Here is a 13,903-nt window from a genome sequence, read left to right as displayed (position 1 = left end):
GAACGCAAAATGTTGAATTCCAGAAATACTCAAACCTTTTACAAGAAATTAAGAAATCCAATCAAAATATCGAAAATTCTATATCTTTTTTGATATCTCAAAACAAGGAATTGCAGGAAAAAGTCACAAAGCTGGAGGCACAAGTTAAGGAGGACAAAAAATACATTGTTGTGTTAGAAGACAAAATAGAAGACCTGCAGAAAGATAGACGTAAAAGTAATTTAGAAATAAAAAATGTCCCTAAGAAATCCGATGAAACGAAAGAGGACCTTATTGACATGGTAATAAGTCTCTCCAAAACTATTCATTGTGAAATGGGAAAATCCGATATCAAGGATATTTATAGAGTGCGTGGAAAAAGAGAGGATGTTAAAAATACGCCAATAATTATTGAAACCTCCTCAACAATATTAAAAAATGATTTCATAAGAATGTGTAAAACATTTAACATAAAAAATAAATCGAAATTATGTGCGAGACACTTGGGTCACCGCTTCTCAGAGGATACGCCCATTTATGTATCAGAGCAACTAACTGCTAAAGCCGCCAGACTATTCTTTTTGGCTAGAGATCTGGTCAAGTCACACTCTTATAAATACTGCTGGACAGCTTACGGAAAGGTCTACGTCCGCAAGGAAGAAAACTCAAAAATTATTTTAGTTACCAGCGAAGCTCAAATTCACCAGCTTGTCACGGCTTGACTAGCCCTTATCCTATCAATTTATTGCTTAGTTATTTATAAATTAGCCTGTAATTTTTGTGTGATTATATTTTTAAGTTATTTTTGTGCTCGCATGCCAAACACATACACTTACATTTACGTACATACTAGCCTTTATAAATTAAAATACTTAGACATACAAGAAACTAAAATACTATCACGCTTGATTAAAAATGTATATAAAAAAGGGAAAAAACTATTAAATACACTAAATATTATAAAAGGTATATTTAAAAATATATATTTTCACTACGGGACAGACGATTCGCTATTCAAAAGAAAACCACAAAATCTTACTCAGCATTATTACAACACTCAAATTGGCTATAATAAATATAAATTAATTATATAATATATACATTTATTTTTATTTACTTATTTAAAATACATTATAATAATTTATATTAATGGATAACACATACACAAGAATAAAAGAAATAGATTACCTTCAAATTAGTAAACGCTTTCAATGTGATATACAAGATATATCTAAACACATAAATATTACAAATGATCGTGGACTTACAGTAATCTCTCAAAACATAAGGAGTATTTATAGCAATCTTAACGATTTTTCAACTACGCATTCGCTTTTAAATTTTGAAGTAGACGTTTTAACTACTGAATGTAGAATCAGGTGGGATAGACCACTACCAATACTACAAAACTACGTATCCATAGGAACGAAATATAATTTAAACCAAAACGATGGTGTAGTGGTCTACGTTAAGCGTAATCTGAAAGCAAATTTGACTGAAGTTAGATTAGAACAAGCAACTTGTATCCAGATAGACCTTCAAGATCAAATTATATTAAGTATTTACCGATCTCCGTCAAATAGTAATGCTGCTAAATTTATTGATTCTTTAAGTGCTTACTTAGACTCCTTAAAATCACACCACAATATATTTATAACAGGTGACATAAATATTAATTTAATCAGCAAACCGACGGAAAGTTCCTATGAAAATACAAACAGGATCAACTATCTGAATATGTTGTCTACCCATGGATTTCTCCCAGGTCACTCTTTCCCAACTAGACTTGATAACTGTCTAGATCATGTTATGATTAAACAAAACCATAGTAAGTATATTCCATATGTAGGTATTTTAAATACTTCAATAACCGATCACTATACAGTATTTATAAACATAGGTAAAATAAAACGACTAAATAACAATAGAACTATTGAAACTATAGATTATAATATAGCAATGGCTTCTCTTATGGAATGCAATATCTCTGAACTATTGACTAGCGAAAACCCCGAATATATTATAGAAAAATTAACAAATTACCTCATTGAATCACTTAACAGTGGCAAGATTTTGAAAAGTCAACCAAGATCTAAAATAATTCTTAAACCCTGGATTACACCTGGCATTTTAAGATGTATCCAAAACAGAAATAAAATGCAATATAAACTACGACAGGACCCTAATAATGAAATTATGAAAATAACCTATAAACGTTATAGGAACTTTTGTAACAACCTTATAAATAAATTAAAACATAAATACGATAGAGAACAAATAGACAAATCAGCTAAAAATACTAAAAAACTATGGAAAAATATTAAAAATATTACAAATTTAAACACTAATAAAATACCAAATACAGAACTATTACATATAAAAGAAACCCCTAAAGAATCCGTAGAGCATATAAATAAATTTTTTGCTAGCGTTGGAAAAAACCTAGCTAACAATATTCAGAGCGTAAATACAAACCTATATACAGAAAGACGTCAAGCTGTGTCGGAATCAAATATAATGTCATCTTTTGTACTGTTAGATACTGATCTCCAAGAAGTAGACAGCGTCCTTAGTAGTCTAAAGTCTGATAGCGCACCTGGGTGGGATGGCATACCCACTCGTTTCCTTAAATTAACGAGAAATTTTGTAGTACCTGTAATAACCCATTTGACAAATCTCTGTTTCAAACAAAGCATATTTCCAACATATTTAAAAAAATCTTTAATCACCCCTGTACACAAATCCGGTGACAAAACAGATATAAATAATTATAGACCTATCTCAGTACTACCGGCAATATCTAAAATTATCGAAAAACTCATTAATAAAAGACTACGTAACTACCTGGAAACTTTTGGCATTCTTTCGGACTCACAGTTTGGTTTTAGGTGCAATAAGTCCACTGAAGATGCAGTTCAGGCTCTGACAAAAGATATTACGCAACAACTAGATATAGGTAACAAATGCTTGACTGTTTTCCTTGACTTAAAAAAAGCCTTCGACACTGTATCAATACCTAAACTCATACGTAAACTAGAAACTATAGGTGTCAGAGGCACACCTTTAAGATTGCTTGTAAACTAGGTACTTAGAGGGAAGGAAACAGCAAGTAAAAATTGAAAACCATACAAGTGACGACACTATAGTCGATTTTGGAGTTCCCCAGGGCAGTGTTCTTGGCCCTACCCTCTTCCTTTTATATATAAATTCACTGACAAATATAAGTTTAAAAAATGGACGAGTGGTATCCTATGCAGACGATACTGCAATTACCTTCACAGGCAGGACATGGGAATCAGTTTTTCGAAGCGCTGAAGATGGCCTTATAGTAGTTTCGCAGTGGTTGGCTAGCAACCTCCTAACTCTTAATGTTACCAAGACCTATTATATCTGTTTCTCTATAAATAATAAAACGCAACCTAAAAGTAACCATAACTTAAAAATTCACCAGTGCCAAACAAATAAGAATAAGAATAAGAAAAGTTTATTTTGTACATCACACAACACAACATTTACAAAGGACGAGAAAACCAGGACACAGTACAGTACTTAATTTACATTTTATTGTGTGATCTCACAAAAATGGACCCCAGCTCAGCATATAAGCAGCAAGTTGCTGCACTGATTTTCTGCTGGGACCAATGAGTGACCTCACAATAATAAAGTGTGGACAATATCATTAGGAACTAATAACATATTTAATATTAAATTAAAAATACTTAAATACTAAATAAATTAATAAAGAAAATAAGTGCTACAAGATAAAAATTATTATAACATGACGTGCCTAACATTAACTTAAATAACACTTCAACAAACTGTTCATGTAGTGAAATAAATAAAGTAATATCAACTAGGTATCTTGGAGTATATTTAGACCAAAATCTAAATTGGCACCGCCAAATTGATTATACTAGCGATAGGATTAGAAAAATGATATGGGTTTTCAGGAAACTTAGATGCGTAGCTTCAAATAAAACAATCAAACAAGTGTACATTGCTCTAGTACAATCTTTAATAAACTACTGTGTCACGATTTGGGGTGGTGCAGCAAAAACAAGATTCCTAGAAGTTGAAAGAAGCCAGCGATGTCTAATAAAAGTCATGTACTGCAAGCCTTTCCGCTACCCAACTGACGACCTCTATAAATCTTACCAACTATTATCAGTCAGGAAACTTTACATTTTAAATAGTACCCTAAGACTCCATAAAACATTGCCGTATAAATCTAATGATAATATTAAAAAAAGGAGACCAGAAAAAGCGGCTATACCACCAAAAGTTCGCACACAATTCGCTCAAAGGCAGTATTATTCACAGTCTGTCCACATATACAATAAACTAGATAAACATCTTAAAATTTACCCACTAAATCTAAATAAATGTAAAAATGTAATCTTACATTGGCTATTATGTCTGTCGTACGCGGAGACAGAATCAATATTGCAGTATATCACCTAAATATTCAAATTTTCACTTACCTTTTTTCTCCCCTTTAAAATTATAAAAATATCTGTTCTAAACATTCAAATTTTTACTTACCTTTTTTTCTCCCCTTTAAAATTATAAAAATATCTGTTCTAATCACACACATACGCAATATACACACTTACACACATACACACACTCACACACATAAAATATTTTATACATACACTGGCATGTAGTTTCCTAGATGTTAGTTTTATAAACAAAAATTGTAAACAAAATTTTAAGTTACTTACCGTTATATTTTATAGTTAAATGTTGTTATGTATGCTATAGTTTATGGAAGAGCGGGGCTGCCTAATACAAGTAAAATACTTACCAGGTGGTCCCAATCTCTGCTTTATTTGTTAAGTTGAAACTGTAAATTGTAAAAATAAATATTTTTGATTTTTTTTGATATAATACTATGTGTGATAGACTTTATCCAGAAATTATTATAATTTATGGTCGCCTTCATTAAGTCTTATGGCCGCACTCAAGATAAATTTAATGATGATTAAACTTTTGAATCTTATTTAATGAAGAGTTGACAAAAAATGTATGGTTAAGTAATATTAATACTCGTCTCTGAATGCGGCAGTTTTAATAGTAATTAGTAATTCAGTTGTAGGCACTCGTGGGTAAATAAAACAACAAATCATTTTTATATAATATAAAACGTGTATATTGAGCTTAAGACCTGTAGAACGCCTTTAATGAGATCAAATACAACACAAACGATATGTCGGCCTAGCCATACAACACTTATTATTTGTTCATTATTATACCAAAATACAGAAAACACATGACAATACATTAATACTCGACTGCCACTGACGTATGTTGCTACAAACGATAGAACTGCACAGTTTAGTCTATCCAAACCAGTAGACAATGTCTTCTGTAACTTAGAGCCAGACCACACGGCGCGTTGTGTCGACGCAGCGCTGCCGTTGCGTTGTTTTACATAACCAAGGTGCTCACACGGCGCGCTGCGTCGTCGCAACGCACACTAACGGTCAGCAGCCCCCGAGACGAAGCGGGAGGGGGTGTTGACGTTAAAGGTCACAGCACATATCAACTCGGAAAGGGATCGGCACCGTATCGCCTCGAGCCGTTCAATATTGTTTGTATGAAACTCCCTACTGCAAAGCACACTAAGCGGAACCGTAACGTAATCGCCTCGCCTCGGAAGGGGACAGCGGTCGGCGAGCCGTAAGCGAGGCGTCGCCTAGCCGTAGCCGAGTTGACGTACAGGCGCTACTGATACGCCTTGTTATTACGTGCATACGTTAGGTTGACGCCTGGTTGACGGCGAGGCGAAGGCGATACGGCGACGATCCCTTTCCGAGTTGATACCATACCATGTGTGCTGTGAGTTGTGACCATAAGACTGCTTCGTAATAAGTAATAACGCTGCGATGACGCAGCGCCCGCGTGGCCGGCTATGCGTCAAACGGCAGCACTGCGTCGACGCAACGCGCCGTATGGACTGGCTCTTAACTGTGCAATTTTATATAAACTGTGTAGTAATCAAATCCATGATCATCTTAAAAATCAACAAATCAGTAATATTCAATTTCCATTTGCGAAAAACCCACAATCCTATTTTGACAGTCTGTTAAGAACTTAGCCAGTCATAATGACACAATCACATGACAAATGCAATACCGGACTAGCAAATAAATATACTTAATCCTCATTATATTTAGCAGTATATTTTACGTCAGTGCTGCAGTAGTTTAGTTTCCAACTTGTAAAATAATGACTATGATTAATGACTTTCAAAACTATCCCTATTTATGCTAAAACCATGAAATTTGACAGTATGTGTGCAATTCAAGTGTCATTTTCCAATATGGTAATTCTAATTTTGCCACGCGCCAAAGCAAACTTCCCCACTCACCATTAATCATAGTCACAATTTTTATAACATCAACAAGAAACATAGGCAAAGTTCACAAGCTGAAGATGTTCAGAAAGAGGTCTTACGTGCACAGTATAAAAATACCTTAACATTCTTTAATATACAATAGAAAGTCGCCCTTACGCGGCGACTGAAATTTAGAATAACCACTTAATAGTAAAATTGCGGACGTTCCCGCTACCAAAATCCTCAGACACAGTTTCGAAATGGTCACCCTATCTAAATTTTATTATGCGTTTCTGATAGGAATATGGACAATTTCAATTTAGGTGACGTAATTTTACAAGTTTTATAAGTGACAATGCTCTATTATATAATTCTAAAATTATAAGTTACTTAAAAGTTTTTTTAAGTTTTACACATTAATAATGGAACCACAATAACTGTCCCCATCAATACTAATCAGAAGAAAGTATAAGGAAATATAGGTAAGCCACCTAACACATTTAAAACTTTTAAATTATTGTTTTTAAAAGGTGCACTATATTATAATATGTATGTACATATTATAATATAGTGCACCTTTTAAAAACAATAATTTAAAAGTTTTAAAACTATAATAAATAATTGATATTATGCAGGACAGGTTTTTGATCACAATATAACATCTTACATACAATTTTTTTTTTCATTCATTCATTCATTCTTCGAATCTTTCATTCATTCTTCGAATCTTTGATATCACACAGAACTAATGACCTACCATATAATAATTCAGTATACTGATATAAATACCACAAGCTAAGAACTTTTAGGACATTTAATTAAATTTCCTATTGGAAACGCACAATTGACATATGACACAAGTTTATGTCTATATATTATCAACAATTTTATAAGTATCATATCATATTGTATATGTAGAAAAATAACTCTTAAACAGATATCCCCTGCCTCCATATTAAAGATATAAACACTTATAATTTCTTAATAAATGTAGATAACAATTTTATACATATATATGTTCAGATATAATGAACCAGTTATTGAAATGTTTATCCGACCACAAAGAATTCATTTGTAAAAAGGTTTGTAACCTCTGCATTAAACAATAATTATATAATACCATATTGAATTTGAATAGCAATCCATTAACATAATCTCTTGACAAAACTCTTAAAAAAAGGGCTTTTTCAACATTTTCGAGAAACAGACGCGCCGCATAATTTCATAATAACGTACGTACGCGTAATTTCGAGCCAAAAATTTTTGCCGTGCCATGGCAATGAAAATTGACGCCATTTTTTCCCAACTGGCGCGTTTCGTATACCATTTCTATTCCATCATTTTCTTTACAAAAGGACTTTCTTCTCAATGGAATTCATATCGCATTTAACAATCACGTCATCATTCCTCCCACTCAACAATTTCTTGGCCCGCGTCAAGTCATCCAATAAATTCTTACCTTTCTCAGTACGCATCAACTGCCTCTTCGGCAGGAGATTCCTCGACAAATACGCAATCAGCTTCTGCCAGTCCTTTAGGAGGAAGAATACCTTATCATGCTTAGTTTCAACCGGTATCGGTCCGTTCGAATGTTCGAAGAATACGTTCATGACATCTTTTGGACATTTAGACACTTTGTTGCCTTTCAACAGGGAAAGCAGCATCACATCCACATCCTTATGTGCCAGAATCGGTTTGTCGTATATGTTGTTGTACAGATTTGTGTTTTCCATGGGCCCGACGATGTAGATGACGTGGGAGGCCAGATTGAAAGCCTCCTGGGCCCAAATGAAGGGGTCTCCATGAGCCGTGTTTGATATGTCACCATCATACATAACCTCGAAGCCATATTCTGATCGTAGGTACGTCACAAATGAGGCGACACATTCCGCGTGAAGACGATTTGCTGGTGAGTAAACGACCAATACCTTCGTGGGCGGTGGAATCTCTGTAATCAATTAATTTTATGTTAAGTTAACATTTTTCATTTTTATTGTCTCTATTTTGTTGGTAAACTTTTAATTTTTCGCAATCAAAGTATATTCCTATTGCTTTTACATAACAATCCAAAAGTTAATTGTAACTTGTAACCCATATTTATATACGAAAAGTGTTTTCGACTTCAAATTACGTGACTGTGAGCAAAATAAGCATGTTTTAGACTGATCTACCTCCTTTTTTACAGTAGTGAAGCGTCGATTATCTGAACGTCGACTAACTGAACAACCAGTTAGCCAAACACGTCGTTCGTCTAGTATAACAATATTCTACTATAAATGAGTTAAAAGTCTTCAATTTAAAAGTAAAGTGACATCTTACCTTGGGCATATTCTTTACACCAGTATCGCCTTATTACACGCAACACGATGTAGTAAGCAAACAGAGTAGCTACGATCAAAGCTGTGATGCTGGCTATGCAGATGTTAAATGACTCATGGACTTCTCTGCCTGGAAAACAAGATATGTAAAATAAATAAAGCCAAGTCCGTTGCGCAAAAATCGCGCAGGAACCACTCATTTTTCCGGGAAAAAAGTGTCCTATGTCCTTTCTCAGGACTCAAAGTATCTCCATATTTCAGCAAAGTCAGTTTGTACAAAGAGGTAATAGACAGACACACTTTTGCATGTATTTATTTCGCTGTATGGATAAATAAGCTGCAGTTTATGTGTTTTACGATTTTATTTCAGATTTTTATTGATCATAATCTAAACAAATACTTATAAGTGAATAGAGATATATAAACAAAACATTTATGTGTATAGCAAAACCAATATGTCTTTTTGAAATCTTTGCTTTTTTACATCATATATTTTAGTAGAATTGATAATAATCAATGGATATGGAGATGATGTAAGAGCCAAGAGCTTACTAGCGTTCTCAAAAAATAAACTTACTTATTTTGATCTTCGGACTTTTGACAGTCTTACAGTCAACTTTCCTGAATTTGCACAAGTCATGCATAGGCTGTACATTGAAGTAGTATGCCCCGGGGTCCTTCAACATACTATAGTCATATGTGACTTCACTTGTCCTGTTCTTCACCTTGACATTAGCTACTTTTACAAGTTCCGACTTAGCAGTTCCGTTTTCATTCTCCCACATAACTTCTATTTTATATTCGGGTATGTGAAGTTGGAAGGGTGGTGGGACAATGTGTAATCTCATTGTACTCGTGAAGATCTCGATGTAAACAAATGGTTTCCAATCTACTTCTGTGATTGTAGGACCTGTATGAAAAATAATATTGTTGTCAGCAAATGTCTAATTGAAATACAGCTTTGGTAGAGCTATATACGAGCTAGGGGCTCGGTACCTTTTCTGTTTTTTTTAAATAAAATTAGGGGGCAAATGGATCACCTAGTAAGGCAACTACCATTGGCTTATTACTTGCAAAATGAGAAGAGTGACAGGTGCATTGCCATTTGCCGGCCTTATGTTTTATAATAATACTAGCTGTTGCCCGCGACTTCGTCCGCGTGGACTTCAGTTTATAGCGCGCGATGACAACAAAATTGGTGTCAAAAGCTTTTTTAAAAAAACCCTGGTACCTCTCAAATCAAAACAGCTGTGCAGTGTGCACATAATATTTAATTTTTTTTAAATTAAACTTTATATTTTATGCCAAATTTTAAAGCTTATTTTAGCCCCCCAATTACACAACTTTACCCATAAACTATTTATCATTGATAGGTTTAAGGTTACATCACTACATAGATAAAGTACTGAATTATTTAGTAACGTAAAAAAGAAATAAGTAATAACAATCGAAAAAAATCGAAACTCGAACGTAAGATGATACCTCCTCTTATAGAAACAAATATGAGCAAGCATCAGCGCGATGTAGGAGACGCACGGCGCCATCTATTATGAATTTTTGGAACTAACTTAATTTGAACGCATTTACGCATTTTCACCCCCTTACAACCCTTTTTTTCAGTAAAAAAAAAGTAGCTTATGTCCTTTCTCAAGCTTTAGACTATCTGTATACAAAATTTCATTACAATCGGTTCGGTAGTTTTGGCGTGAAAGCGAGACAGACAGACAGAGATACTTTCGCATTTATAATATTATAGTATAGATTAGTTTGAAGTATGATAATGATACTCTTAATAATCAAACTTTACAAATTCAAATTCAAGACGTGAGTGGAAGAATAAGGTAAGTACTAAGTCACATGAAAAAACTTACCGATTTTTGGCTTAAATGGAGAAATGGAAAAAATATTTGAAATAGAAAAACTATGGATTATATGTGTAGCCAGAATTAGCTAGGTTATGAAGTAGACAACTTACAAGTTTTATTAAAATAATTAGGGAAAAATGAGTTATTGTCCGTATGTTACGAAATGTTACTTGTTCGATTCTTCCACTCACATCTTCAATTATTTAAGGACAAAGGTTCCTTGAATTTGTAAATTAAGAGTTATGTTTAATAGCTATAGGCTACTTTTCTTTTTTTTATTTCTAGTAGAACTTGGTCTAGGAAACCGTATTTCACACTTATCATCAAATAAAAGATTATGATTGATAAATAAAGTCGATTTGAAAATATGATTTTATGAGAATAGGATTTGTACTGACGAAAACGCTTTTGCAGTACTTCCGAATTGGATGTGACGTCATCACACTCGTAATTTAATATCTTTTATTTATCACTCTCGTTATATTATGTAAGTTAATTTGTACATAAATAATAAGAATAACATAACAACATAAATTAAAATATATTTTCTTGCATAATTCAAATAAAACATCAGTTTTATATATTATCTCCATTTATTGTAGACGGGAAATGAAATGGCCAAAACTTTTCAACATTACAAATGATTTCTAATTTCTTATTTAATTCTTTTATAATTTTTGGGCCCTTTTAGACACGTACACTTAGCACATAAAAAAATGTTCAATAAAGTGAGCTTAAAATACAAAACGTATGACGTCACACTATGGCGGCAGTGTTTTCGGCGCCATTTATAAGGCATATTTTTCAATCAACATTTTTATGGGTTTCTACTGTGTAAAATATTAAAATATTAGTTTTTGTTGTAAAAATGAATGAATATGAAGCGATTAGCATGAAGAAAAAAATTAGGTCAAGTAGCTTATTGATAGATCAATCAAATATTATATTTTTTAGAGATAAATGACACTATCTCTTTAAGAGAAATTAAAAGGTCTGCTTATTAATTTCTCAAATAAAACATATTTCTGAAAGCAGGAATATGATAATCATACATTTACAATTTATTCTTGAGTCATTGAGGAAACAGAAATACTCACTTAACATATCAGCAGAGGGCATGTTGAAATAATAGCGTCCCCTGTTGACAACACCATCATTTGTCGCTTCAAAGTCGAGGATATGGCTCTGCCCAATATTGTTGCCTTCAGTGAGAGCCCAGTAGCAGTCGTAATAAAGCACTGATTGGTCATTGAATGTTACATCATTTGATAGTATGATGTTCCGACAGTAGCTTACAATTGCTGTGCTTTTATACTTTTGGAATCTGAACTTCATAGCTGCAATAAATTTATTTTATAAAAGGATCAATAATTTTAGTTTATACAATACTTGAATTTGAAATGAGTTTAAACTTTCATTCTACTACATCAAAATTATTTTCTCAAATAATATAATATAAGGAGCTGGCGAACAAAACCGGATTAGTCCACGATAAAAAAATTTACACAGTGGTTAAAAAACTAGTATCAACTACTACTACTACTGAACTAATCCGGTTTTGTTTGAAAATGTACTTTTTAAAGCCTTCTTAATTACTTTTCCTTATGGTTCAGTTTTCCTTATGAAACAAAAGAACAACACTTACTTTTCCACTTTATATTGCTGAAAGTGATGTTCAGTACAGCGTGGTTTAGCGAATATTTGACTGTAGAGTTATCAAAATCCACCGGGAGTAGGTATGGTCGTAGGCTGACTCCACCAATGTGCGCGTTCGAAGATATGGGCCCGAAATTATCGGTGCAGTGTGCACTGTCCGGCGGTATAACTTCAACCTTGCAGGAACCATCGTGAATGTAGTCCTCTCCTAGTATCTAAAAAAGTTTTCCCCATGTACTGTATTCTCCATAATATTGCATTCAAGGTTACTATTAGACATTAGTCGATAAATCAATAATTACATTTTGTCATGCTCTCGTCGAATCTAGAACTTATTAAACCGTACCTGTGTTGTACAACTACGGGAGACTGTCGTACTGTTTTCACATATCTGATTATGTTGTCCCACAACGCAATTGACTATAAAAACTAATATGAAACGAAACAAAATTGGCTTCATCTTCTCTCACAAATTAATTAGCAAATAATAATAAAATGATTGTTTCTCATAATAGGAGACGTTCACTATTACCAACTGAGTTGTTAAAAATAATCAATAAGATGTAGAACTACAAAACTGAACATATTTCTTGTAATATCAATATCACTTCACAAATCACAAATAACAACAATATGGAGTCTATTTGTGAATTGTGTCAAAACTCCAATGAATAAGAAAACAGATGGAAGCGACATAACTACAAAAAAGTGTGGCCGGCGCCATATTGCCAAGAACTAAACATGGCAGTCTATAGTGATGGGACACTCGGTTGATATTTGTCGAGGATATCGATAATCATTTTTGCCTATTTTGTCTCTATGTATTATAGTACAGACAAAATAGGCAAATATGTTTTTTTTTTTTTATATAGGAGCCTCCTTAATTTTAATAAAACTATTTAATTTATTTTAAGTTTATTAATTATTATTTAAGTTGCCCTTATTGATATCGGGCAAAAATTACAAAAAAATCGGACAAATACTAGTTGTACTTGCGCACGAAGTGTCTACAGTTTATTTTAATTTTACCATAAATTATTATTATTATTACTATTAAAGTATGTATAAAACTGAGTATTTTGTGAACATTTCAAGTGCCTATTTTTTTCGCGATATATCGAGGACCAATATTGATATTTTTTCAAATATCGATGTGTCGATATATCGATATTTTTTCAATTTCGACATCCCTATAATACGACACTTTGACAGTTTATGTACCTCGGAAAACCGGAACATAAAATGGCGGACCGGCCACAGTATTTTGATTTGGTAGAGACCATTATGCCGAGTCCACATAAAAAAGTCAATGCAAAACTCCAACAAAACTCAAAAGTCAAAAACACTTTATGTTGTTTTTTTTTAAATTTCTGATGACATGACAGATCTAAGTCAATTTGCCACATAGTGCTTGTCTTTTCACAAAAACTATTTTAGGCGCATAGCAAACGGTTATAGAAAAGATCCTATACTTCTATAGTCTATATACGGTACTTTATAATGACTTTATATTCCTATCTTTATATTCCTCCTTATCCTTATCCATATTTTTATCCTTAAAACTTATATTTACTTATTATAAATTGCTTATTGTAAATGCGAAACTGTAGTACCCAATGATATTCTACTTATACAGATATGTTACGTCCATACTATTTTCCGGCATAAATCTCTTCCGAACAATTTTTAAATTCAAAATTGCAAACATTGACAAATTTGACAGATAAGTGAAACAAAAGATACGA

The 13,903-nt window shown here is 33.0% G+C and overlaps 1 protein-coding gene across 2 annotated transcripts; it reads right to left on the bottom strand.

The window, feature by feature from the left end:
* Positions 1–7,154: 7,154 nt before the first annotated feature.
* LOC121732854 lies at positions 7,155–12,813 on the bottom strand. Of its 2 annotated transcripts, none has more exons than XM_042122844.1 (6): positions 12,505–12,813; positions 12,148–12,373; positions 11,600–11,839; positions 9,211–9,547; positions 8,639–8,763; positions 7,155–8,267 (listed from the first exon to the last, which is right to left on the bottom strand). In XM_042122844.1, the coding sequence occupies exons 1-6, from the start codon at positions 12,616–12,618 to the stop codon at positions 7,666–7,668; spliced, it is 1,644 nt and encodes a 547-aa protein (XP_041978778.1). In that variant the 5' UTR covers positions 12,619–12,813; the 3' UTR covers positions 7,155–7,665. The 2 variants fall into 2 exon arrangements, with proteins under 2 accessions (XP_041978778.1, XP_041978775.1); XM_042122841.1 differs by having other exon boundaries at positions 8,639–8,767; positions 9,215–9,547; positions 12,505–12,812.
* Positions 12,814–13,903: the final 1,090 nt, after the last annotated feature.

This window comes from Aricia agestis, chromosome 13 (assembly GCF_905147365.1).
Source record: "Aricia agestis chromosome 13, ilAriAges1.1, whole genome shotgun sequence".
Classification (NCBI taxonomy): Eukaryota; Metazoa; Arthropoda; class Insecta; order Lepidoptera; family Lycaenidae; genus Aricia; species Aricia agestis.
This window is presented reverse-complemented; position numbering and strand designations above follow the sequence as displayed.

Coding starts and splice junctions, on each gene's coding strand:
- LOC121732854 (XM_042122844.1), bottom strand. CDS start 12,618: ATGAAGCCAATTTTGTTTCGTTTCATATTAGTTTTTATAGTCAATTGC. Junction 12,374..12,504: donor CCCGTAGTTGTACAACACAG/GTACGGTTTAAT, acceptor AAACTTTTTTAG/ATACTAGGAGAGGACTACAT. Junction 9,548..11,599: donor GCCCTCTGCTGATATGTTAA/GTGAGTATTTCT, acceptor TTTTTCATACAG/GTCCTACAATCACAGAAGTA.